The sequence below is a fragment of the Odontomachus brunneus genome, unplaced genomic scaffold (genome assembly GCF_010583005.1).
Source record: "Odontomachus brunneus isolate Ranch 3 - 2012 unplaced genomic scaffold, Obru_v1 Obru_scaffold_177, whole genome shotgun sequence".
In the NCBI taxonomy this organism is placed as follows: Eukaryota; Metazoa; Arthropoda; class Insecta; order Hymenoptera; family Formicidae; genus Odontomachus; species Odontomachus brunneus.
In genome coordinates this window covers 257,653-282,791 of record NW_022639627.1, presented here as the reverse complement: position 1 = coordinate 282,791, position 25,139 = coordinate 257,653, and the positions used below count along the sequence as shown (strand labels likewise).

The 25,139-nt window shown below is 40.0% G+C and overlaps 2 protein-coding genes across 11 annotated transcripts in view; one reads left to right on the top strand and one right to left on the bottom strand.

The window, feature by feature from the left end:
• LOC116851554 (plasma membrane calcium-transporting ATPase 3) overlaps positions 1 to 25,139 on the bottom strand; it is a 119,301-nt gene that overhangs the window by 82,950 nt on the left and 11,212 nt on the right. Inside the window, exons 1-2 of one of the 10 annotated variants that reach the window (XM_032831086.1) lie at positions 15,987 to 16,586; positions 15,252 to 15,361 (exon numbers count right to left, since the gene is read on the bottom strand). The exons of the other annotated variants lie outside the window; for them this stretch is intronic. The gene's annotated coding sequence lies outside the window, so the exon portion shown is untranslated. Of the gene's footprint in view, positions 1 to 15,251; positions 15,362 to 15,986; positions 16,587 to 25,139 lie in introns of those variants that run through there. 10 annotated transcript variants of the gene reach the window in all.
• The window catches only part of LOC116851533, a 46,393-nt gene continuing 37,860 nt past the window's right edge, over positions 16,607 to 25,139 (top strand). Inside the window, exon 1 of the mRNA XM_032831003.1 lies at positions 16,607 to 16,827. Coding sequence (XP_032686894.1) covers positions 16,647 to 16,827 — 181 coding nt within the window. The 5' untranslated portion in view covers positions 16,607 to 16,646. The remainder of the gene's footprint in view (positions 16,828 to 25,139) is intronic.

The following is a 25,139-nucleotide window of genomic DNA, read 5'->3' as shown; positions in this document are numbered from 1 at the left end:
TCTCTCTCTCTCTCTCTCTCTCTCTCTCTCTCTCTCACCTCTACCATTTCCTCTACACCTACTCTCTTTTCGCGCGCGACGCATGGTGCACGTATTCGCGGAATTGTGCTGCGGGCACGACGTATCATTCCTGGTCAACGTACGCGTGCCAATTGCCAGCCAGGGTGGGCCCCGCCGCCACCTCGCCGCCTCCTGTGTCCCCCACGCGACACGTGTAACGCAATCGCCGATAATACACACGCATCGACGCGCTTCTTTCGCGAACGGAGAGAAGGGTATCCGTCGCGCTTTCATCTGTCTCTATCTCTCTTTCTATTAGCCTTTCCTGCGCCTCGTGACCAACTACGTTGTCGACTCGAGGAAAAATTCGCCCGATGCGCTGACTGCAAATTTGCCTCGAATCAACAAGGTAATGATGTGTGTGAGTCAACCCGCGTACTTTCTATGGAGAAGTACGCGGAGACCCCGCTATTTGTGTCGAATATCATTTTCCGCGCGAAACGCGCGTGAAAACACACCGAGGATGCGTACGACAAATATCGAAAAGTCGTCCATCGTGCGTCTCTTCTCGATAAATTTCCCGTCAAGAATCCAATTTCCCGTCCCCTTCGAGATTTCGACGCTTCGAGTGGCTCTTTCAGAAGCAAAGTCAGAAGGCGAATCACATCACGGTTTGGGACCGGGGTGAGAGAGATCGACCGTTAGCAACGCAAATTTAATCAATTTTCCGCGAATCTACGCTCATCACGACGTCATTTACGACGATCATTTCGGATAACGATCGATGTTGTATGGTCAAACCTCCTCCCCCTTGCTCCCCGCGGAGGTTTGCACACACAAACGATTTCTATTCTCGTTGTCTTTGGGACAACGATAGTTCTGATAGAATAATATAAGTTTCTCATGGAAACAGTGCAATTTTATCTCTAAAGGAAAACGCGAAAATAGCTGGAAAGGCGAGGGAAGAGAGAGAATAGGAAAGACGAATGAGACGAGTAAGATAGAATGAAAAACTATATTATCTGCGAATTACACCTATTTTATCCATTCAGCAAATGTCTTGTTGGTCCAGATAGAATTCTGAATGAAATGAATTTTATGAGAAATTAGCCAAGATGGATAAGTGATTAGCCAGCTCTATGATTTCGCATTTTATCAGTATGGATGATAGAGATAGAACTATCTATAAAATTCAGCGAGAAAGTTTCCCAAAAATCGACTGTAAGGTAAAAAAAGTATCTAATTAGTAAAGACTATCTAATCCTGGACATTCTTTTTGCGTCTCAGTCTTTAAATACAAAACTTTCATCCTAGAATGTCTAGGATTAAATATATGTTCGAAAATTGATACTTTTGCTTTAGTAGACAAGAAAGTCTAGAGATGAAAGATAAACGCATGTATAACCCTCACACCCGCATTTAAAATTTTTTTGTAAATACTACCGGAATGCTGTACTACTGTAAATTCTACCGCAAACAATTTTCCAGCAGATACAAATAGCAGCGATAAATTTTAACTGTGACATTCAGAATTCTATCTGGACCAACAAGACATTTGCTGAATGGATAAAATAGGTATAATTCGCAGATAATATAGTTTTTCATTCTATCTTACTCGTATCTAGATAATTTTCACTATGATTGCAAGACCATTTTTTTTTAGTGTCGCAGCATCCTTCCTCGAGAGAGGAATTTTGATCGTGTTTTAACGCTGACGTTAAATAATTAAAATTGACTGCAAGGCGAACGCACGCTGCGCGTGATCGAGAGATGTCGCGGGATAAAAGCGATGCGAGCGACAAAATTTACACGCGCATAAAATTGTCTGGCGCCTCCGTTTCAAGGTTTTACTTAAAACGCATCAGCATGTTTGATACATCGGCGGCGAGTGTGTTATAAGCTGAGAAATTTCAATCGGTACATTTCCAGGAAAGCGATTAGCACGCTCAAGTCTTAACTGGGTCATCACGTTATTATCAATAGACCGACTGGGAGAGGTACATAATACCAAATTCCGCTTAATCTATCGGACATTAATTAAGTAGACTCCGTGGATTACGATTTCGCACCGAACAACAAGCGTATTTTTTCTTTCATTGACTCTGCGAAAAAAATAAGTAAACGTTTGATGCATTCATTTAGATATCGAAGTATGATGAATTAACGGAATATTTTTGCGTGTCGCACCCTTTTCTTTCCTTGGGATAGCTTTACATGGAAGAATATTTTTATTCGATCTGATGTAATGTTTGTCCCAATGTAAATTAAAACGTAATCTATTCCGATCGAAACGCCTTGCACGCAACATTTCTCTTATTTTAACATTTGTCCCAGAACTAATACGCGAACACTTCGAATTGGGAAAGTGTTTACGTGTCGTATCCTCTTCGGAATAACTTTACATGAAACGATTGTTATCTGATATATTAATGCAAATTAAAATATAATCTATTCCGAAACGTCTCTACACGCAACGGTTCTTTTGTTTTGCGCAGAATCGTCATTCCAAAAATGGTACGCGAACATAGCGCCTTGCTTTTCCCCCATTTCGCTCTTATTTACTGTATGTACCCGACACACAACAGTTTCGGGAATATTCATGTGAAAAAGAAAAATAAAAAGAGCGCATAACGGATAGCCGGAGGGAAGATACCTAAAATCACTCGATACGCGGGGCGAAAAAAGCCCTGGAAATTTTCGCGAGATCCCGGGGCTCTCGTCGCGGGGTTTAGGAATTCCATAAATTCGCGTAAAAAATGTCGCCGCGCATTTTACGCGAGCGCACGCGCGAGGATGCACTTCGTGGAACGGCAAAAGACAAAGTAATTCCATTTAGCAGGCACGCTCGTGATCAAAAATAGCGTCGCGCTGTCTTCGTGAGCGCTCGATTCTCTCGAACTGGCGCACCCATTCGCGCGCCATTTGTATAGGGTGTCCCAGAAAAGCCGTTCCTCATTTTAACGATGCGACCGCAGGTTAGGTTGTAAGGACGCGGCGCATCGTGTGTAAATACACCTCAAGGAGAGAAAATTTCCGAAACGCGTTCTATATTCAGAATCGCCGTGGCCGTTTTGGCTTCTTTGCACGAATGTTCCGCGACCGAGTCGACACCATTCAAGATCTTTGTAGTTCGCGAAACGACGTGCGACAGAAGCGCGGCGACGAGCACGGCAATCGAAATTGCGATAAGACACACATCAGTTGTACGAGATAAGCGAGCTGCGATAACACGTAATCGCATAATATGATTTTAATTAAAATGCGAGTCGCGCCTATCGCACGCTTATTTTCGCGAAATGAAAAAACGTCACCGACGACCCCGTTTTATCTCGTTTACATCGGCTTATCAGTCGCTACTGAAGAGGCCGAAACTACCGATCATAATCTTCGGATTATTTTCCGATGACCGAACTGTATCCTCTCAACGTCCGCCTCTGCCGAATCAATTTCCGTGTTTATTGAATTTCTAGATATCAGAGATTTAGGCTCATATTATAATAATTGTCATTTAAAACTGAGATACTCAAATTTTTGTTGTAAATTAGATTTACGGTTAAATTCTAGTTTATCAGTTGAATTATAATGTGACATTTATACGTGTCACAGCGATTCTAAATGAAAAACTCGCATTTAACTCTAAGTTAAAATCTGAATATCTCACTTGAAATGAGTTTCAAGTAATAACTATTAATACGGGTCTTAAGTCCTTATTTTAATCGTCGTCTAATATTTTAATAGTCGTTACTCGAAACTCGCCTCAAGTTAAACTCGGATTTTAATTTAGAGTTGGACGTGAGTTTTCAACTGAATTACGATTGCAAATGTAATTCAAATAAAAAACTCTCACACCTAACTTTAAATTTAGATCTGAGTGTCTCACATAAGACAAGTTTCAAGTAAAAGCTATTGTTACGGGCTTTAAACCTGTATTAATAATTTGTTACTTGAAATTTGTCTCACATAAAAACACTCAGACTGGAATTTGGAGTTTGTAAATTCGAGTTTTTTAGTTGCAAATCATATGATGTATGATGTTATATTCGTAATCGTAATTCAACTGAAAACTTCACATCTAGCTCTAAATTTAGATCCAAGTATCTTAGTTGAAGTAATAGTTTACATATGTTCAAAAAAATATATAAGTTTAAAAATGTCTAAAAAAAAAACTCGTCGACGTGGTTTATCCTACTCGCAAAAATTAAGACCTCGAAATTGGGTAATTCGTTTTCTGTTTTATTCGACAAACATACGGCAGACCTTCTGCGTCAACCTAACATGAGCCTAGAGATTGGTGCCGTTCCCAGCTAGTACGAAATTTTTCCCACTTACATAACGACGTAGTTTGGCCGCGACACGAGGGGAAAATGTCACGAATCATTTATCAGCTCAGACCGCAGGACGAAGTTACGGAGGCAAAAAAATTCCGTTGCCGACTCGCGCGCTCCAATTTGGACGTACACTTATTTGTACACTGATTTACGTTCGCACTCCTATTCCCGTTTCGCTTTTAGATGCTGTTTTGACATTTCACAGAGAACCGCACGACACGAACGCTTTAATCTCCGACTCTTACGTCACGAGTCGTCACGTCATCGTCATTGGCGACACTCGTTTCCCGTGACTAATCGCGACCATAAACTCCAGCGGGAGTATGATATCGTGCTTTGTAATTACGTTACCCAACGCGCGCGCCGTTCGCGAATTCGCGACGCTGCTGTTCGCGTTTATTCGTCGGGGACGAGCGATCGATGGCGTCGAGCTCTTTTTACGAGCTCGCCTAACGATCACGAATGCCCAGTGCCATGGAAATACGTGCGCGTGTGCTTGCGTGCGTGCGTGCGTGCGTGCGTGCGTGCGTGCGTGCGTACACAGGACGGGCGCGGAGGGGCCAGAGTCCTCGACGGCACGGTCGATACTAATTACCTAATCGAGTAGCGTCGTGCAGACAGTTCATCGCGAAGAATTCGCAATGAACGCGAGAAATGTATATGGAGATTACACTTATAATAGTAATTCTCTCAATTGAAACATTCGCATATAATTCTAGAGTCTCACTTGAAACTTACTTCAGGTAAGACACTCAGATTTTAATTTAAAGTTTTTAATTTAAAGACCTGAGTTTCTCAGTTGAACCGCGAATGCGAATGTAATATGTATTATATAATTCAAGTAAAAAATTCTCATCTAAATTCAGATTTCAATATTTTATATAAAACAAGTTTGAAGAAACGACTATTAATATCAGTCAAAATTCAAATCTAAGGCCCGTATTAATAGTCGTTACTTGAAACTTGCCTCAGATAAGACACTCAGATATTAATTTAGAGTTAGACCTGAGTTTCTCAGTTGAACCGCGATTGCGAATGTACATGTATCATATGATTCAAGTAAAAAATTCTCATCTAAATTCAGATTTCAATATTTCATGTAAAACAAGTTTCAAGAAACGACTATTAATACCAGTCAAAATTCAAATCTAAGGCCCATATTAATAGTCGTTACTTGAAACTTGCCTCAGGTAAGACACTCAGATTTTAATTTAGAGTTAGGTCTGAGTTTCTAAGCTGAATCGCGATTGCGAATGTACTGTCACATGTATTATATAATTCATGGATTACATAATTCAAATAAGAAGCTCTCATCTAACTCTAAATTCAGATTCTAAATTCAGTATTTCACGTAGGATAAGTTTCAAATAACGACTATTAATAGTCTCAAATATCTCACTTGACGAGTTTCAAATAATAACTGTTAATATGGACCTTAAAGGCGTCGATGACATATCCGACGTGCGATTATCGAATTTCTCAATTGTTTACCGTCACCTCAGGTATCTCTTCAAATTTGCATTTATTCGCTTTATATAGTAGATTGACGCAAAAGATTTATCATTTTTCTATTAGGAAATATTAGAATAAATATTAATATTAGAATTTCTCGCTGGAAGTTTGGATATCAAAAGCAGAAGTTCTCGTTAGAGATTCCGAGCGAAATTTTGATCTTACTTTTAGTCTCACTATTCTATTCAACACCTATTTTGATATCCCAAAACCTATAATACAACTTATTTTGATGCTAAAAAGTAAAAAGGAAAATTTCGGACATTATCAGAGTCAAAATAGGAGTAAATTATATCATTAAATAAAACCTACTTTGCTAACTACTTACAAGTAAACTTACCCAAAAGATACACTCCGATTTCTTTCGAAATTGGCACAAATATAGAAGTACAAAAAATATTTAGGTCATATTTTTTCATTTTGACCCACTTTGAGTTTCATGAGCAGCTTTTTAATGTTCTCACTCCTATCATCAACAAGTATAACAAAAATGCACAAGAAATAAAATTAATACAAAATATAGTTAAATAATTTTAACAAAATTGGTACAGCTGAGACACGAACCATTCTTAATTTCTTTAATTGAGATTTCAACCGAAAGAAATATTTTAAATCTATGCTAAATTAGTCAAAAATGGTTCGAATCTCGGCCAAACCACAAAATTATTTGTATAAATAATTTTTTTTCAACTTTTCACATATTTTATTATTTATACAAATAATTTTACATGTTTGACTTTATATTCAAAATCAGTAAACCAAAAACGCCTATATCTTGTATTCAATTTGATTTCTTATGCATTTTTGTTGCACTTATTGATGATAAGAGTGAGAACATTAAAAAGCTATAAACTGTGAAATTCAAAGTGGACCAAAATGAAAAAATATGATCTAAATATTTTTGATACTTCTACATTTGTGCCAAATTAGAAAGAAATCGGAATGTAACTTTTGAATAAGTTTACTTGTTAGTCCTTATGGTGTTGTAGAATTCAAGATTTAACGTAAGGCCAAAATTTCGTCTGGGAATGTTTAAAACAAAATACCTCGTTGTTTATTTTATTCGTTGCGTTGGATAACGTAATGCGTAATTGCCAAACACTCAAGCCTCGAATTTTACGACGACAGTTCTTCTGCTTATTAGCGCGTGTTGCGCGCGCGCAGCCTATTTACCAAAATCGATGCCGGGAAGGAGATCGCGCGGGGTTCATTGTAAATCCCTTACGCAGTCACACTGTGATAGACGATTGACTCAGCGATTAAGTCTCGACGTAAGTGCTGACGTCTGTCCGCGTGTTCCTGTTCCCGAGAATTCCCACTATATCTATTTCGATCCGCCGGCCGAGGTACGCTTCTTCTGGCTGTGTATGTGCGCTTACGTGCATTCGATTTGTCTCGAGCGTCATTATGTGTTCCGCGACGTTCCGTTTGATTGCGTCGATCGACAGGCGATACCGAGAGGAGTAACGATCGCGACGTGTGTGCACGCATCGTGCCAATGACACCACGTAGCGCCACACATCCACCGAAATAGAATCGATGATCGTTCGTTCGCTGTCGCGCGAAGCATATCAGGCTGTGGTGCAAAAGGCTCGCCGTGTGTTTGTCGAACGAAACGGAGAACAACATTTCCCGATCGCGAGGGAGTAAATTCCGACGAATAAAATGGGCAACAAAGACTTTTTCACACACGGAAAAAAAAGATTTGGTTGAATTAACCAAACATCTAGTCGAATATGAACGATCCAGAAATTCCGATTGAAGTAACCCGAATTCTGTTTAAGTTAACATGATTTTTGGTAGACTAACCAAACATGTCTGGTTAAATAACCAAACATGTTTGATTGAATAACCAGACATATTTGGTTAGTCTACCAAAAGTCTTGTTAACTTAAACAGAATTCGGGTTACTTCAATCGGAATTTCTGGATCGTTTATATTCGACCAGATATTTAATTAATTCAACCAAATCTTTTTTTCCGTGCACGTCCACACAATCGCGAAGACTTTCTACTTTCTTTTTAATATCTACACTGCACAAAATTTGCCGTTAAATTTAACATATTTCCCATGTCTCAATTTATCTATTTTAATTTTGACGTTAATTTCACACGAACATGTTGACAAATAATGCAATTTATCTATAGACTTTACACACGTGGAGAAAGTATTGCAGTGAAAATTGCATTATAATTACGTTCTTTCTTACGATATTTTTATAGAATTCAACGATAGTTTTGTAGAGATTATATTGAAACTGTATAAATCACTACAAAAATATTAAAAATTCGATGATCTGTCGAGTATGTGATATAAGAAGCATTCAAGTAATCACAATATTTGCAATGAAAAGTTAAAGATGCATAACATATTTTTAAACAAATTCTGATCGTTATTCTGTATTCCAAATATTTTGCTGCGATTTTTGCTACAATATATTTTGCTACAATATATTTTCCATGTATAAAACGTGTCGAGCACGTACATGTTCCACATAAATTGTATTATTTTAACACGTAGAAATGTGGTGAATATGAATTCGGCGTGAAACAGTCAAAATTGCACAACAACGATACGCGAAATTAACGAGGGAGAGGTATGTTAAAATTTTTATAGCAAAATTGCAAATCGATTTCAATACAAATACGAAATATTTTTCACCATCCAAGCTTGACCACGAAAATTTCATGAAAAACAGTAAATCCTTAACACCAACCTAATACAATGTAATTTTATAATATAACACAATACGAGTAAATATGATATAATATAATATAATATGAATAGATATAATATAATGCAATATGATACCAACATAATTACACGAATCGTGCAAATTATGCAATTATATTATTAGATTAATGCAAAAGGTCGATAGTGTTTGTCAAATGAAATGGAAAATGAAATTGTTCAATTTCGAGGGAGTAATAACAGTCCACGAATATACAATGGATAACATCGACCGGGCATTCTCAACGAGGACTTGCTATGTTCCTTTCAATCCTTAAAATTCCTACGAGAATTTAAAATACGAGATAGTAAAATCTTCAATAGAATACAAATCTCTTGCAGCAACTCGATGCTAGAAAAGGAAGGTTCAGTCGTCAACAAGAGAGACGCGAGGAGTTCGTCGATGAAAAGGTATGCGAGCGACGCGAAGTAGTGGCCTAGGCAGAAAGCCCGTCTCATCGATCTACGCTACTGATCTATGCACATCGACCTGCACTACTTCCAGCTGTCGAAATTAGGTCGGGACATATCCAATTTATGTACACACTGATACCGAGATACGATATCGCGCCAGATCGGCGATAGGAGGGAAAATGTCCATTAATAATAATCATTAGTGCATCGAGCGACGTAAGACGGGAAGCTCGAGTAGTTGTATCAAACTTCCGTAATGCATTATGAAATAAACGAAGGCGCTCACATGTGTGCGCCGCTAACAGCAACGTATAGCTGCGACGAATAACCTTTGAACGTTAATCGTACCTCAATCCCGCTCGTACCGGCAGGATCCCTACCACGTGTACACGTGGATCGCGAAATCAAATGGAATTGCCATTCAACGCTGTGCTAATCCGAGATACGACGCGCACATCAAAATTTCATGCCTCTGCACGCAATCGTAATGTAAAATAACCGCGCGTCCCCCGCGTGGCCTTGCTCGTCGTCGTCGTCGACTGCTCTTCGATTTACAGTTATGGGCTCTCATAGTCGCAATTTACGGCCCGAGGTTTATCGCTGCTATATCCGCTTTCGGCTTTTTGAGAAAATACGAATCTCGCGGAATGGAACAATTGCGACTAGTGAAATTCATCGAGCCAGAAATTCAGGCGCGACTCGACTTGATAAGGAAACGACCGTGAAAAGTGGTTTTCACGTAGCGACTGTTGAGCAAGCGAGTTGAGGTCTCCGATTCCTCGCAGCGGAACTCTTGATTGACGACGTTAAAGCTCGCTCAAAATTCTTGCGTGCCATTTTTACGTTAGATGATATTTGAATGACAAGGGACTTGTGAGATCGCTTGACCATACCTGTAAAATGCTCCGAAAACTATTCCTTTTCTCTTGACAGTCAATAAACAACCACAAATCTAACGTGACATTCTCTCTCCTTAATCCTTTAAGCTTTTCTCATGATTTTGTCGCATTAATTTTCCAGCTACTTTTTACCGTCAAGTGAGAAGAATAGTTTTCGGAGTATTTTACAGGTATGTTCATGACGATATGAAATGAAATGTTCTCTTTCTTTCATTCAGATGTATATTAATTATTGCTTAGAACTCATCTTATGTGAAATACTCGGATTTGGATTCAGAGTTAAATGAGAAATTTTTGTCGCGATTACAGATACAAATGTCGCATGTATCTCTCAACTGTTCTTTCATTCAAATTAATATCTATTACTTGAAACTCGTCTCAAGTGAGGTACTCAGATTTGAATTCAGAGTCAAAAGAAAGTTTTTCGGTCGAATCGTCGTCATAGATACAAATGCCACATGTCATAATCGACCTGAAAGACTTGGACTCTAAATAAAAATCTGAAATACCCGAGTATTTCACATAAAACGAGTTTCGGATGACAACTATTAATAGGTGGGCCTAAGGCATCTTTTCATCTGAAAATGGCACGCAGGAATCCCCGGCGTGCCATTTCTCGCCTCTGACGTCACGATCCAACATGGTCGACGAGTACCCGGGAGTCTTAAGAAAAGGACTAGGGGCGCGTTCGGCCGACAGACATACAGGGCGTTGCATCAACGTATCGGTCAGTGTGACGGATCGCTTACTCGCTTCGTTGGCGGGTGCGCATACCCGGACATAGACTCAGCTCGAACTTGGCGATGAACCCGTTCGCGAAACAGACACACGCTCGCTTTGGTCATCGAAAGAAATAAATGAGAATGTGCAAATCGTTTGCACCCGTCGTACTGACTTGCATGTTGATGCAACGGCCTGTACACGACGACACGTTCCGACACAGCTGTAAATCCGATATAATCGTCTCGAGGACGATCACGATAGATTCACCAGCCACGGTCAAACCCGGCGATATCTAGAGACCAAACTCGCGACGTATACCTGTGCGCGATGCATACGCGGAACATGTATGTGCATACATACAACGGCATGTACCTATAAGATACAGACGGTTTCCAGGATGGAGGAGAGAGAAAGAGAGAGAGGAAGGGGAGGGGGGGAGGAGGAAGGAGAGAACGGGTAAAGAGCATAGAGGAGACGACCTTCTTTCGACGGCGCTCGCTGCTGCCTGCGCCGATAAAAAGCTTGACAGATATCAAGATAGCGGGGCAGCGCTATCAAGCACGCGGTGCCCTGATAACGGGCTAAAATAATTGTCATGTAAACTCCGGGACGTCGGCTGCCGTAAGACGCGGTGTACGCGATCTGACGTCAATCGCCGGGACATCGGCAAACGCACGCGCGCGCACCTCGTCTGTTTGCGAGACCGTCGTCGTCCTCGACGGCGGCTCTCGTCGGCGACACGGTGCACGTAATGGCCTATACCGTCGTCGTCGTGTCGGGGGGGGGGACGGAGGACGCGATCGGGGAAACGCGTCAGGGGTTTCGACGAGAGAGGGTTTCGGATTCCGCCGTGGTAGACGCGTATCAAACGATCCCTGTGTTTTCCCGGACAACGGCAACGGAAACGCGACGCCCGTCGTGCCCTTTCGTCGAGGGCGTCGTAATCGAGCTCGTTGAAATTGCACCGCGCGCTCTCTCTCTCCGATCCAGCTGCCGGCGCGGCTGTAATTTCTTCGTTATCGATATCGCGCCGCGCGACCGGCAACGATGTCGGTAACGGTGCCTCGTGCGATGTACAGATACCGTAATTTCTCTGATTTACGAGCGAGCGGATTGAGGTGAAAAAGGACCTGCTGCAATTGCCTTCGTTTTTGAAACGATATTTTAATTTTCAACATAGAACATGTGTATATATATTCGATATATGTAAAAGAAAGAAAAAAGGAGGAGTATCTAAGAAAGAAAATATATTGATTCGATGGACGTTATATATGTACATAATAATGTGTCTACTTATATTAGTATACATAAAATATCTTTCGAATAAGGAAAAATACGTTTTCTTAAGATCTTAGCTTTACATGAAAGCAATCGTTTGTTCTATTTAATTTAGATTTAAATACATATGCTACTAGTAAGCAAAATGAATATATCTTTATATATTCCTCTTCCCTTGTTTAGATATTTTTTCTCTTATTGTACACTTTTGAAATGCAATTCAAAACAGCAAGAACACCCAGGATTAGGTGCGTGTCCGAGAATTGGTATTTTTACCTCATGTCTCGCGACGAATAATCGTACACGCTGCTCTACGCGAGTCAATCTATATCTGTCGATATTCGCAGATATTATTGATATCCTTCTAGAGCCGGCGATTATCCTCGGAATATTGACACCGATACTTTTACGTGCTCGTCGTTGCGGATTACGGTGGAAAAGCCGAGAGCGCAGGAGGGGAGAGAGAGAGAGAGAGAGAAATAGATTCCGCTTAAAAAATGAATCAGCGTTATCTTCTTCGGGAAATGCAAACGAGACGCTTATCGTGACTCGCGTGCGGCGATCGCACACGCGAGCGGACGTTTTCCGCGAGGCTAGCGTAGAGATGCTGCTCGAGGACTATTTTATAGTAATTGTGGACGAGGAAATTGCAGCCTGATGCGAGAACGAATGCACGTGTGTTCGCTGTGCTTCTAATGGCAGAGTTTACCGGCGCGTAAAATCGAAGAAAAAGAGAGAGAGAGAGAGAGAGAGAGAAGGCTGCGCGCTTAATCGTTTGATATGAAACGACGCACGACTTGAGAAACGAAACAGAAATGATTCGCAGAAGTGATGTTACGTAAAAATTTGGATATTCCTTCCGCGACGATACGTCGGCTCGTGACAGACACATTGCGCGACACGAGGCTGAATTTTTATTCGCGAGAGAGTATGCGTGTCTCACGCGAAATAATTCCGCAAAAACGCGCACATTCGAGAGAATAACAAGTCTTTCCAGGAGGTCTTCGATTTATATTCGACGCCGCCAATTGAAATTCGCCGATATCGAATTCCGATAAATTGTTTCTTCTTCTTCTTCGTTTTTCTTCCGCTCGTCACCTGCCACTATTCGAGCGCGATGGATGGACGGTATAATGACACGGTCGCGCAACTATTCATCATGGGAAAATAATTGCGAGACGCATTATTGCCCCACCGTGCAACACATCGGTGTGTCAGCGGCGGCGAAATTATGCAACGGCGGTGAGAGAGCCGACGCGGCCGTCACCATACCTGGGGAATGCATCGCGGCGCCTCTCCCAGGAGTCGCGAATTCTTCCGACTCTGAGTGATATTCGCGCTGAAGAAAAATTATCTTTCAACGACGGAGCGACGAGCTACACTCGTCGATGATGCAAACGACGCGGGGAATCAAGAAGACAAAAATCCAACTACATACGTAACGATAAGCGTAATGTTGACGATCGAGAGAATTCTAGTTTCGAACGAAAATCTGTGTCGGAATATGGCGAATTCCAAAAAAACGGTATTCACAGTTTGTAAATCATTCACGGTCGGAAGCATCGTAGCTAGAAAATTCCCGATAGACTCTGATGTACAGATGAAATTTATAGTAACTTTAAGTATTAAATCACGAAATTGTTCAGCAACGTTGAGTCTTTTTTAACCCATCAGAGTGCAATCATATTTATCACGTAAAATGGCAAAAAAACACAGAAAAGATCATTCAAAAAGTACGGCTAAGTTTCACCCCTTCTTTATGAGATTTTGTAAAACTTTGAATATTCCAGTAAATAATACGTCGATCTGAAGTTCAAAACGAATAGATTAAGCACATAGTCTCGATATTATTCTCGTAATCGTTTGGGACATAAACGACCCAAAAGGTTGCTATCTCAACAGTCATATTAGCTGCTTACCTCTCAAACGACTATGAAAACAATATCGAGATTTTGTTGTGAGATTTCTTAATCTATCTACTCGTCTTACGTTTCAAATTGATATATTATTAATTGGAATATTTTAATGTCTTTGAAATAGAGACGAAATATGTATGGGAGCTTGATACTCTTTGCTCAAAACAATGTCATGTTAAATATGCAAATTTGAGTATAACTCTTTGCTCTCTAAGCACTCTTTTCTCAAAACAATGTCATGTTAAATATGCAAATCTGAGTGTAACTCTTTTTTGCCATTTTACGTGATAAATATGATTGCACTCTGATGGGTTAAAAAAGACTCAACGTTGCTGAACAATTTCGTGATTTAATACTTAAAGTTACTATAAATTTCATCTGTACATCAGAGTCTATCGGGAATTTTCTAGCTACGATGCTCCCGACCGTGAATAATTTACAAACTGTGAATACCGTTTTTTTGGAATTGCTGCGTCAATAATAACAAGAAATTCACATTATTATATAATGTAAATTTAATGATTAATTCAATACAGTATATTTGCTTCATAAATGTAATTAAAAGAATTGTAAAGCTTCCACTATCGATTGTCTCACGTCGTATTAATCGTGAAAGTCTATCTGGGATTCGTAGACCATTATTCGGCTGTTTGGATCGATATCTCTTGTATGAAATGAGTATACAGTCGATTGCAGATCGGTTTGCACACTTTTTATCGGATGAATTGCAACGCTTCAAAAGTCGCGAGAATTGAAAGCCACTGCGGGTACGTATGCGCAATAATCGGTTACAAATATAATAAAAAAGTTGCTTCTCAAAATAACATTCTCTCAACTTCAAACGTGTCCTATCTTCCCCAAATTCACGAATATCACACTCTGCACTGCCTACTTCGGCTCCAGCCATAACTAATTGCTACTTAAAGTAGTGACTTCCACTTCTGACAACCCAAAGCGTTGCGACTTTATTCGATAGAAAGTGTGCAAACCGATTTGCAAACAACTATGTACAGACCGGCCATAATGGTGTCTCAGCATGCGTTTCGATATAATTGTGTTATTAATATTTTGAACTATGCATACATTTATTTCTGGATATTAACGTAAAACTACCACAAATTATTCAGGTATCATTCTCGCTCATTTTTGAAAAAAAATAATCAATAAATAATCAATTAATATTAAATCGACCATAAATTAATATAAAATCAATTGTGCAATTAGAAAGTCCTAATAATGTAACTGCATCGCGTGTTATGTCCAGTCTGTGTATACAAATCGACAAATAATCAGAGTTTCATGAATACAATTATCACTGTCTTACTATAATTGTCGAGCTACAATTTATCAAATGACGAACTATTTCGACTCAGGCGTCTCCTTATTCTCGATAAGTTCGTCAAACGTCCGTTAAAATATCGAAATCTTATACAATAAATAATTTGACACACCTGGAGAGATATGATTCGTCACGCTCCGACGTCCTGCTACTCTCCGTCCCGGTTCCCCGGTTTCAGCATCCTGCTTCCTGTTGCCTCTCTCGCCGCGAACACCCTTCTCTCTTAAAGTGAATCAGTGAAACGTCATTGAAAGCAGTGACTATACACTGATTTGCAATTATAACATTGAAACACCGCGAGCCCGAATTCTTTGATTCTGATACACTTTTGTGAGTATGTAGAGTAAACCAATACATGAATAACGATATATTCCATTTGTGTCCTATCGCTATTTAAAGGTATGATTTACACTCTCAAAGTAAAAAGGACGATTCCACTTTTTTGTATATTACTCTTAAATTAAAGGAGATAGAAAAAAATGTTTCTAATAAAAGTTTAATGCTAAATTAAATGCTGTAAATTGACATAAGCATAAATAAAAAATATCTTTTTCATTGTAAAAAAAATTTTTATAAATATTTTTTATTTGTGCTTATGTCAATTTACAGCACTTATCATTAAACTTTTATTCGAAAGATTTTTTTCTATCTCCTTTAATTTAAGAGTAATACACGAAAAAGTGGAATCGTCTTTTTTACTTTGAGAGTGTGAATCATACCTTTAAATAGCGATAAGGCACAAATGGAATATACCGTTATTCATGTATTGATTTACTCTACATACTCACAAAAGTATATCAGAATCAAAGAATTCGGATTCGCGGTGTTCCCTTGTTAATGTACTTACAACTCAGCATATTTATAATTGATGTCAATGACTATTCACTGATTCACTTTAAGAGAGTCATGACACTGGTATTGGCACTGACACTCGCATTAATTACGATGACTCGATCGGAGAAAATTGCACGTTGATTAACGCGATACTGACTCAATGGCTGCGCTCAGTAGAAGAAGCTGCTTCGCAACCATTGCAAGATCTGTCAATCCGATCGGAAAGTATGCTACTGATGTTGGCTGAATCTAAGGATACGTATATCCTTAGATTCCAATCAGACTCGCAAATTTTATGTTTAAACTCGCAACAGTTGCGAAACAACTGAGCTGAGAGCGGCCAATGTTTCAAGTGCCGACGAAATGTTCTGATCAACCGGCGGTTGAATGACAACGCGCAGATGCACGTACTCGACGGTATGCGTGTCGCTCGAAACTCGCCACAACAAAGCCACTTGAAAAAGTCGACGACGCGTGAAGGTAGGTTCAACCGTCCCGAAGGCCCGAAACGTTTTGAAGGTGTTGATTGTTGTCATCTGCGCTCGAGCGCTCTGCTGGCGCCAGGTGCCGGCTGTTGTCTTGCTCATTGTTTTGGTAGTCTCGTGCGTCGCGAACTTTCCCGAACGCGCGCACGTTACGGAATTATTACGTATCGAGCCGACGAGCGACGCACATGCCCGCGACGCGTGCATCGTCGACATTGAACCGGATCGACGTCGCGTTAATTAACACGCGTTTTTCTTTCATCGAATCGAGTCACGTGAGTGTCAGTGTCATGGGGAAGTATCCGAGATGTCCACGTCGGAGGCAGCAGGATCAAGTCAGGACAGCGAGGGATAGCGATGTATCTCCAGGTGCGTGAAACCAACAATTATGCAGAAGATTGCCGACTCTTTGACGGGCGTTTGTCGGCGACTTGACGAAAATAGAGACACCCGAGTCGAAATTTCGGCCGGCATTCACAGCCCGTTATTATTTGATTAAATAATTACAGTTTGGATATCATCATAAGCCTCTGATACACATCATAAGCCTTTGATTACTCACGTCAACCTATACATCATGTTTCATACGACAAGAAATATAGCGCTCGAATATAAAGTCGATATATGAACCTGTAATTAACTATGTTCTCGATCAAAGAACATAAATAATTAACAACTACGAATCTCGACCATGAAACCTGTGATATAACGCGATACAACCGCTGGCTCTTGTATAAATTACGTTTTAACAGGCAGATTACGAAGATAAAATTTTTTTTTGGCTTCTTTTAACCATTAATTCTTATTAAATTATTCAATATTCACTTATCTCACATACTCTATTTACAACTCTCTCTCTCTCTCTCTCTTTCTCTCTCTCTCTCTTTCTTTCTTTCTCTCTCGCAAGTGGCAAGGATATTGAAATAATCAAATATTGGATCATTCTTGAGTGAGTCATTCATTTGAGGTTCACACGGAGAAAATGACAATGAACAAACGTTGGTGTGCGAGCGTGAATAGATAAATTTAATAAATCTACAAAAATAGTATTAAATCTCGAGATTTTCTAATTTGGTACTTCAAGATCGGCGGTAGTTACATACAGAATCAATGCAGAATCCAAATTTCGACTCAGGTGCTCGACTCGTTCTAAGAATGAAAACAGGTCATGCAAATATACCCCCCGAGACGACGTCAATATAAACAGAATACGGTCCTGGAATTTTTCTCGTTACCTACACTGAGACAAAAAATATCTGAAAAATACAAAAATATTTATTGGATGACTGATAATAACGTGTTCACATGAATTTAAATTCTTTTACTTCAATAGAGTAAGCAACTGCTTTCGTGAAAAACTGAGATTTTAAGAAAATGTGTATTATATTATTTGAAAGATATTTTTTGTATCGATACATAAGCAAATATGTTATTAATCCGCCCCGAATAAATATCTTTTATTTCTTAGATATTTTTTCTCTCAGTGTATAAAAGTGTTTTCTCTCTCTCTCTCTCTCTCTCTCTGCAAACTTTTTTTTAATACTCTCATGTGTTTTCCAAGAATTATTGCGTATTATATGCGCTCCGCTCACACACACAATTTCTCGTACGTCTAATATCACGTTCTCGACTGTGATCCGATGCGGTTCGAGAAAATCGAAATTTAATACACGTGGTATACACGAGGAGGCGTCGAAAGTTCACACACACGCGACGCGTTGAACAATGCCGCGCGCGCGAGATTCCTCCGACGGTCGGTCGCGGCTTTCCCGAGTGAGCGAGGCGGCGTAAACGATGTAAGTATGTAACCGATATCGGATCGATTGACCCGAATCCGATGGTGGAAAGGGGATAAATAATAGTCGCGACCTGATTCTACGATAATTCCTATCGAGAACGGCGTTCGCGGCCCTTGTTTCTCATCGACGAAACACCTTACTGCGAGGCGACCGTATCGATTAATCCTTTTAAAAGGTCATGTCAATATAACAGCATAAAATGCGACATGCATTGACACGCAGGGAGCAGGGCTTGACGAAGAACCGCGAGGAATATACCTCGATCTCATTATGTCGCGACGGTAGAACGCGGCGGCACGCGAATCAACATCTCTACTTCGATAACGAGCAAGCACGGAAATTTGGATGCATCGCGGCGATCATAATAATTTGCGTGAGCCCCGAGCGCGTATTGAAATCGACGAACTAGCCGAGCTGTTCTACAGCGAAACATCAAGCGTCAACACTTTGAGCACACAGTTATTTGTCGAATAATACCGTTATTATAAAACGACTGTGCGCCCGCGCCACACCTCGTCCGTACAGCATTTAACGAATCACATACATACACATACATGATCGGACGTATTTCGTTGAACGCGAGCGCTCAGTTAATTAATCGTTCGTGCGATTAAACAAGCATCGCGCGCTCATTCGGGATGTTTCTTCAATCGCATGCTGCATATTTCGATATCACAAGTGCCCGGCCGCGCGCTCTCAAAACACTTGACTTCATGTACATTGAACGTAAAATACGATAAGAGAGAGAATATTCATTTGCGAATATATTATTCAGATATACAAGGTACCTGACGCTGAATGTCGCACATATCCTGTATACATATGTAAATTAGATGAAACAGAATACACGATTCTTCTACCATTTGGCAAACAACCACGCAAAATTTTCAGTTATTAAAGAAAATTAGTGAACAGCAGAAGACGTCTTCGTCACGACGTAGATTAAATCAAACTGAAAGGTCCCATACATATCATTTCGCAAGAGTTACGTAGATTTTTGAGTTCTTAACTTCGCTATTAAAAAATTGCCTCTTTTCGGGCTTGACATTTTTGTGACGCAAAAATCTACATGTGAATTCTGTTAATTTGTGAGACACAGGCCATTCTTTTTGTATTGGTTTCCTTTCTATTCCTATAATCGAGTTCCTCATCTGATCCCCACATAACAGAAAGTTCGACTGCACTGACGGAGTTGTTGTTTTCCGTGTATTTGTGCGGGAAAAAGTCGAAACCTCACAGCGTATCGCCAGTATCGTGACCTCACAGCGCGCTCGCTGTATTGGCGACATATTCTAAATCTCCTTCTCTCGTGCCATCGCAGGCAGCATTCTCGATTCGCTCGCGCACACGCAATAATAAAATAATATTTGTGTGCACGGGGGAAACAATGCAATTTAGCCTTGAGCCGCGCCTCGTCCCCCTGCCGCGCTTCCGCCAGCAAGACTTCTCGTCTCTCGTGCATACACGAGGACCATACATCAACGACGATGTCAAAAGCAATATCGTCGTGTTATACGCCACTTCGTCGACGCGGCTAAATTTACCGAAACATTTGCGGACGCGAGCCGATGCTGAATAGTGGCCGCGGGTCTCGCCTCTGATAGCCCGTCGAGTAAAGTGAAGAATTTCGCGTGTTAAGTGGGTTAGACGCGTTAAAAGTGAAAGAGCAGAGCCCAACAACAACAACAACAACAATAGCCGCCACCATCATCATCGTCGAGGACTGAACATAATAGCGCGGAGGGAGTATAGCGCAAGGAACTGACATCCCGAATGTAAATATTTACAGAGACACCATATTCAATAATTTTAACGGTAAAAGCGAGCTGCTAATGAAAACGGCGAAACGCAAAAGCGAAGGTAAAAATTTGAACAGCCGTCGTTGCAAGCCGGCACAGTGGCGGACATTAAACGATTAAAATTTCAGTTGACTAATATATCCGACAAATCCGTGATCAAAATTAATCAATCGTCGTACATGCAGTCACGAATAATTGAATCGGTTGATGAAATCGGTTATTAATCAATTATGTCGAGCTACAAATTAAATTAAAGTTTCAAAAGTTGAATTACAAATAATTTATATTAATTATTGTGTGTTTGAACAATTAATTAAATCGAATCTCGACGATCTCTCATTTGCCTACTGACTTACCGGTTATTTTGCTCGACTAAAATTTTCGTCGATTAATGCCCAACCAAAGTGTCCGTGTCTTAAGGGACGTCTACATTGGAAGTAAATAGCAAGAAGTAGGAAGTAAGAGTAAGAAATTGACCAACCACAGTCGAATGTGAGAAGAATAATTAACTATGATTGGTCAATTTCTTATTCTTACTTCCTACTTCTTACTGTTTACTTCCAATGTAGACGTCCCTTTACTTTCACGCTCAAAGCGCGCGGACGCCCTTTCTTTTTTTAATCGCGCAGAATGGTCGATGTATCGTTAGCTCGGAGTAGGCATAGGCGCAAGCTCCATGATCCATTTACGTGTCGCGCAGCGACGATTAAAAAGGACCAAGAAGTGCAGAGAACGCGCACGGATCGTTTCGGGCTGCTCTCTGCCGACGTTTTGCCGTATCGTCGATAAACGCGCCAGGTCGTCGGGATAAAAACGTGGACGCCGGCACGATTAACGGACTTATCGGCGGACCCGGTAATCTTTTCCACACACAACGCGCTCTTTGCGCGGATGCCTTTTAATCGGCGTGTGTACGTGCGCGCGCGGTGTGTACGTTAACAGTTACCGCCGGGAGATTCTATGCCCAGCGCATCGGCTTCCCTATTTTTACACGCGTCCAGCCACGACGTGTAAAAAGTACAGGATATAAATAACCTCACCTATTTACATGTTAAATCGGATTACATGCGCGTGTATCGGTATAACGCGAAAAAAGCCCGACCAAGAATAACCACGAACGAACGAGATAAATTATCAGCTTTTGAAAGTTTTAATATCGAGGAAAAAACACTGACACACGTGCGGACGTGTACTCATGAGCCGCGCTACTTTGTAAGGAGGCCGGCAAAGCGACAAGAAAACGAGTATATAGATGTAGAAAGCAGTAAAGGAACTTGACAGAAAGAGAGAGAAAGAGTGTGTGTGTGTGTGTGTGTGTGTGTGTGTGTTGCGAGGCAGAGGGGGAGGCAATGAGAGAGGGAAGAGAAAAATTTCAAACATGATATAACTCTGTAATATTTAAACAAGCTCGCGACGACGCGCGCACACCACGTGAAATTAATTTCTATTTTCGGAGGCGCGGCCAGGAAAGCGCGGAGAACTTAGAGCACAGGGTGTACGTAATACCAACGTAAACTAAGACGTACGAGAAGAAGAAGAAGAAGAGAGAGAGAGAGAGAGAGAGAGAGAGAGAGAGAGAGACAAAGAGAAGAGAGAGAATGTGTGTGCATTGTCGTTTTTTCTTCGCAACACACGGTATGCACGAAGAGCCTCATCAGATATTCGATTACGGCATTTACAAGAAAAAGATTTATTTATCATATTCGTTTTATCGATTTTCAATTCGTTCCCAGCGTAATGGTCGCACGAGAGGGAGATCGGCACGCAACTCATTATTATTTTCCAAAATAACGCACACGCGAGGAATTCCGCGGAGGAATTGTTTGTTACGTGGTGTGCGCGGGGGGAGGGGGGGGTGACCTATTTAACTTTGCCCACTCTGCTCGATTAATTTGCAAGAAAATTTAATCTCGATTATGATAAATATGGAAGAGAACGATCAATCAGCACATGACGATGATCGAACGCACGATAGACCCAAGCGACCCGTGTTCTCTCTATCGTTTGCGAGAATGGATCGGGGCTGGGAGTCGGCTGGATGCGAGTTGGCCGCGGTGCTAATTGATTCGGGTTAAGTACATTGTATTTTATCCGCGTGCGCGATATATCAGATTACGGAGGCAAAGCGTAAACACAATCAGCGGCGCGCAAAAAGCCCGGCGCAGCTAAATCGAACGACCCGTGTGCGTTCATCGATTGCGCGTTTATCACGATCATCCTCCTCCCCGGCATTCTCTCTCTCCCTCCCCTTCTATTTTCACTTCTACCTTCTGTACAGAAGGTTTTTTATGCGAAATCTTCGGCGAATTTGGAGTCCATTTCTCTGAGCGTCGAGACACACGTTACTATACGCGATCACTTCTTCCCAATTTTCAAATAAGGTAAACTCGGATATAATGGCCATACCGGAAAGATGGCCATAGGCTGTAATTTCTCTAATAATTGCAAAACATTGCGTTTGTGTAATCAGTCACAAAGATAATCGATATTTATCGTAGTGTATATGCGTACATTTTTCGAAATAGCAAGATTATGAATACTATATTTTTATTTTCGACTACCTGTAAAATTTCTCATGTATCCACTAAAACTTGCTATGACGTCGAATAAATTACAGTTAAGCTATCGCAACCAACGTTAGATACATAAAGTAGGCATGTAAATTGTAATATAACATGCATTTTCATTTTCATTTTCACTATTTGTTTATAAGTACTATTATAACCGTCTTTCACTCACATTTTGGGTAAGATGGCCCACTATCATTCTAACATTTCTAAAACAAAAGTCGTTATATTTCAAAAATTACTTTCAATATTACAGTAATTAAATCTTATGTGTAATATGTTTTGATAAAAAATGGGATTTAAAATTTAATAGAGGTTTCTATTTTATATGTATATTATATTTTTCACAAATAATATGTATTAAATATCCTATAAAATAAATATTATCAAATTATTTTTTTTTCATTATTTTATAAAATAATAGTTACAGAATCTTGAACATAAAATATGTATGGGTTATCTATTTCTTATGGCCATCTTGTCTTATTTAGGTAAGATGGCCAATGCTCATGTTTTGATATTTTTGTAATAAATAATTTCACTGAAGTATTTTCCTTTTAATTCTAATGGTATTATGTATTTATGTAGGCTTCAGTGAAGTAATGTGCCAAATGTTATTAAGAAATAACAATAAGAAATATATTTTTTTGCATTTTAAAAAAGTATCATAAAAGCCATCTTATCCAAGTTTATCCTATACAATCAGGTGATTGAAGGCTTCAATGTTCTCGCTCGATAAGTTTCGCGTCCCGTATGCTGTAGGAAAAATGTATATCTTTTGAGAATTATTAAAAAACAGATTCTTCTATTGAAAAAAATTAAAATTCTCATGGATACAGATTTGGATACAGAATGTGTTGCGAGACTCATCGAGGAGAAGTGTCGCAATCTTTAAGGCCGACTTTTCTATAGTGGCTCGAACTTATATTCAAGTTCAAGCTGTTTTCTCTATACACAACAGTGTATTCGATGTGTGTTCAAACGGAGTTTAAACTTGTGCATCTAAGTTTAAACTTAAATCTAAGTTCAAACTACTACACTGAGAGAAAGAATATTTAAAAATTAGTAAATATTTATTCGGTAGAGACACTAATAGAGCGGCATGGTAGCCTTAATATGAACTTATACTATTCCAGAGTTTCTCTCATAAGAAATACATTATGCGCTCTAGAAAGATATAACTTTGCGTGTTATTATAGCACGAAATTAAATCTTATGTGGCGAAGTCTATTATTTGGAAAGAAGTCTTACGCATTTGTACTTTCGCGGCTAGAGTTGTGCGATTATTCAGTCGCGATTTTCAATCGCTCATAGATCGAATGACCGTTGCTTTCGGATATTGTGGCTGCTCTCTCTCTCTCTCTTTCTCTCTGCCTCTCATTTTCTCAAACGTCTCCCGGCCACAGAGACAGTCGACAATCGACGGAAATGGAATAGCCTGTACACGAGGAACCTATCATGACGGAGATGCAATAATAATTTAGTGGCGAGTCGCGTCGGCAATTTATAGACGCGGATGTAATTTTTGCTAAAGCACACGAGACAGAGCGGTGCGCGGTCTCATCTTAGGTAGCATGATCGATTCATTCGCCGATCAATTATTCAGTGTTCCGGTCGAAATCGAAGTTCCGCCGCCGTTACATCGGCCTTCGCGGGTATTAACTTCGATTAAGGTCCCTCCCAAAGTGAACTCCGCGCACGGCAAAATAGACGGTATTATTATTAGTAGTCGGATTAAAATAGCGGCCGATTAGACTGTTGCCTTGATCCGGCGAATTTTGCCGCTCGTAAATCTCCGAGAGAACGGGAAACCGCCGCCGTGTCTTAATAACCACGAGTCGACTTAATGTCTCTCTCATTTCTGAGCCGACATTGACGACGAGAGAACGAAGGGAAGAGAACAGAGAAGCTTGGCCGTGATTCTTCATGTGGAATCATATACCGCGATATTTATACTAGACATCTTTTCTCTCGTATGTTTCTAACGTAATTTATGAATATGATTGATCTAACTAAAATTATAATTATTTTTGGCCCTAATTATATTTTCTGATTGTTCCAACACGGAAATAGCAACATGTATGTAAGAAGTTACTATCACTAGCATTATAGTAAAATTTAATTCAAAAAAATAGTTTTTTTAATTGCAATTTATAATAATTATTTCTCTGTGTGATTACAGTTTTACAAATATCAAACACTTTTTTCTATATGTTTTTTAACAAGTTAGACTACTACGAATATAGTGAAAAGTGAAAGGAATGAAAAAAGAATTATACTATTCTCTTTGTAAATTCTGTTGCGAATGGAAATCGCTTATCCCCTGTAAGAAACAAAGCAGGGTCACGAGATCGCGTCTAAAAACGTTTCGCAGTAGTCGTGATTCAAGCATTTTGTAAGGAAAAAGAATAGACGATTATCTTTTCGGTGACGAGGAAGTGACGCACCTCACCCTGATTCATCTTTGTACTCGATTGTGATGCATGAATAACCACGACACGGACGACAAGATGAAT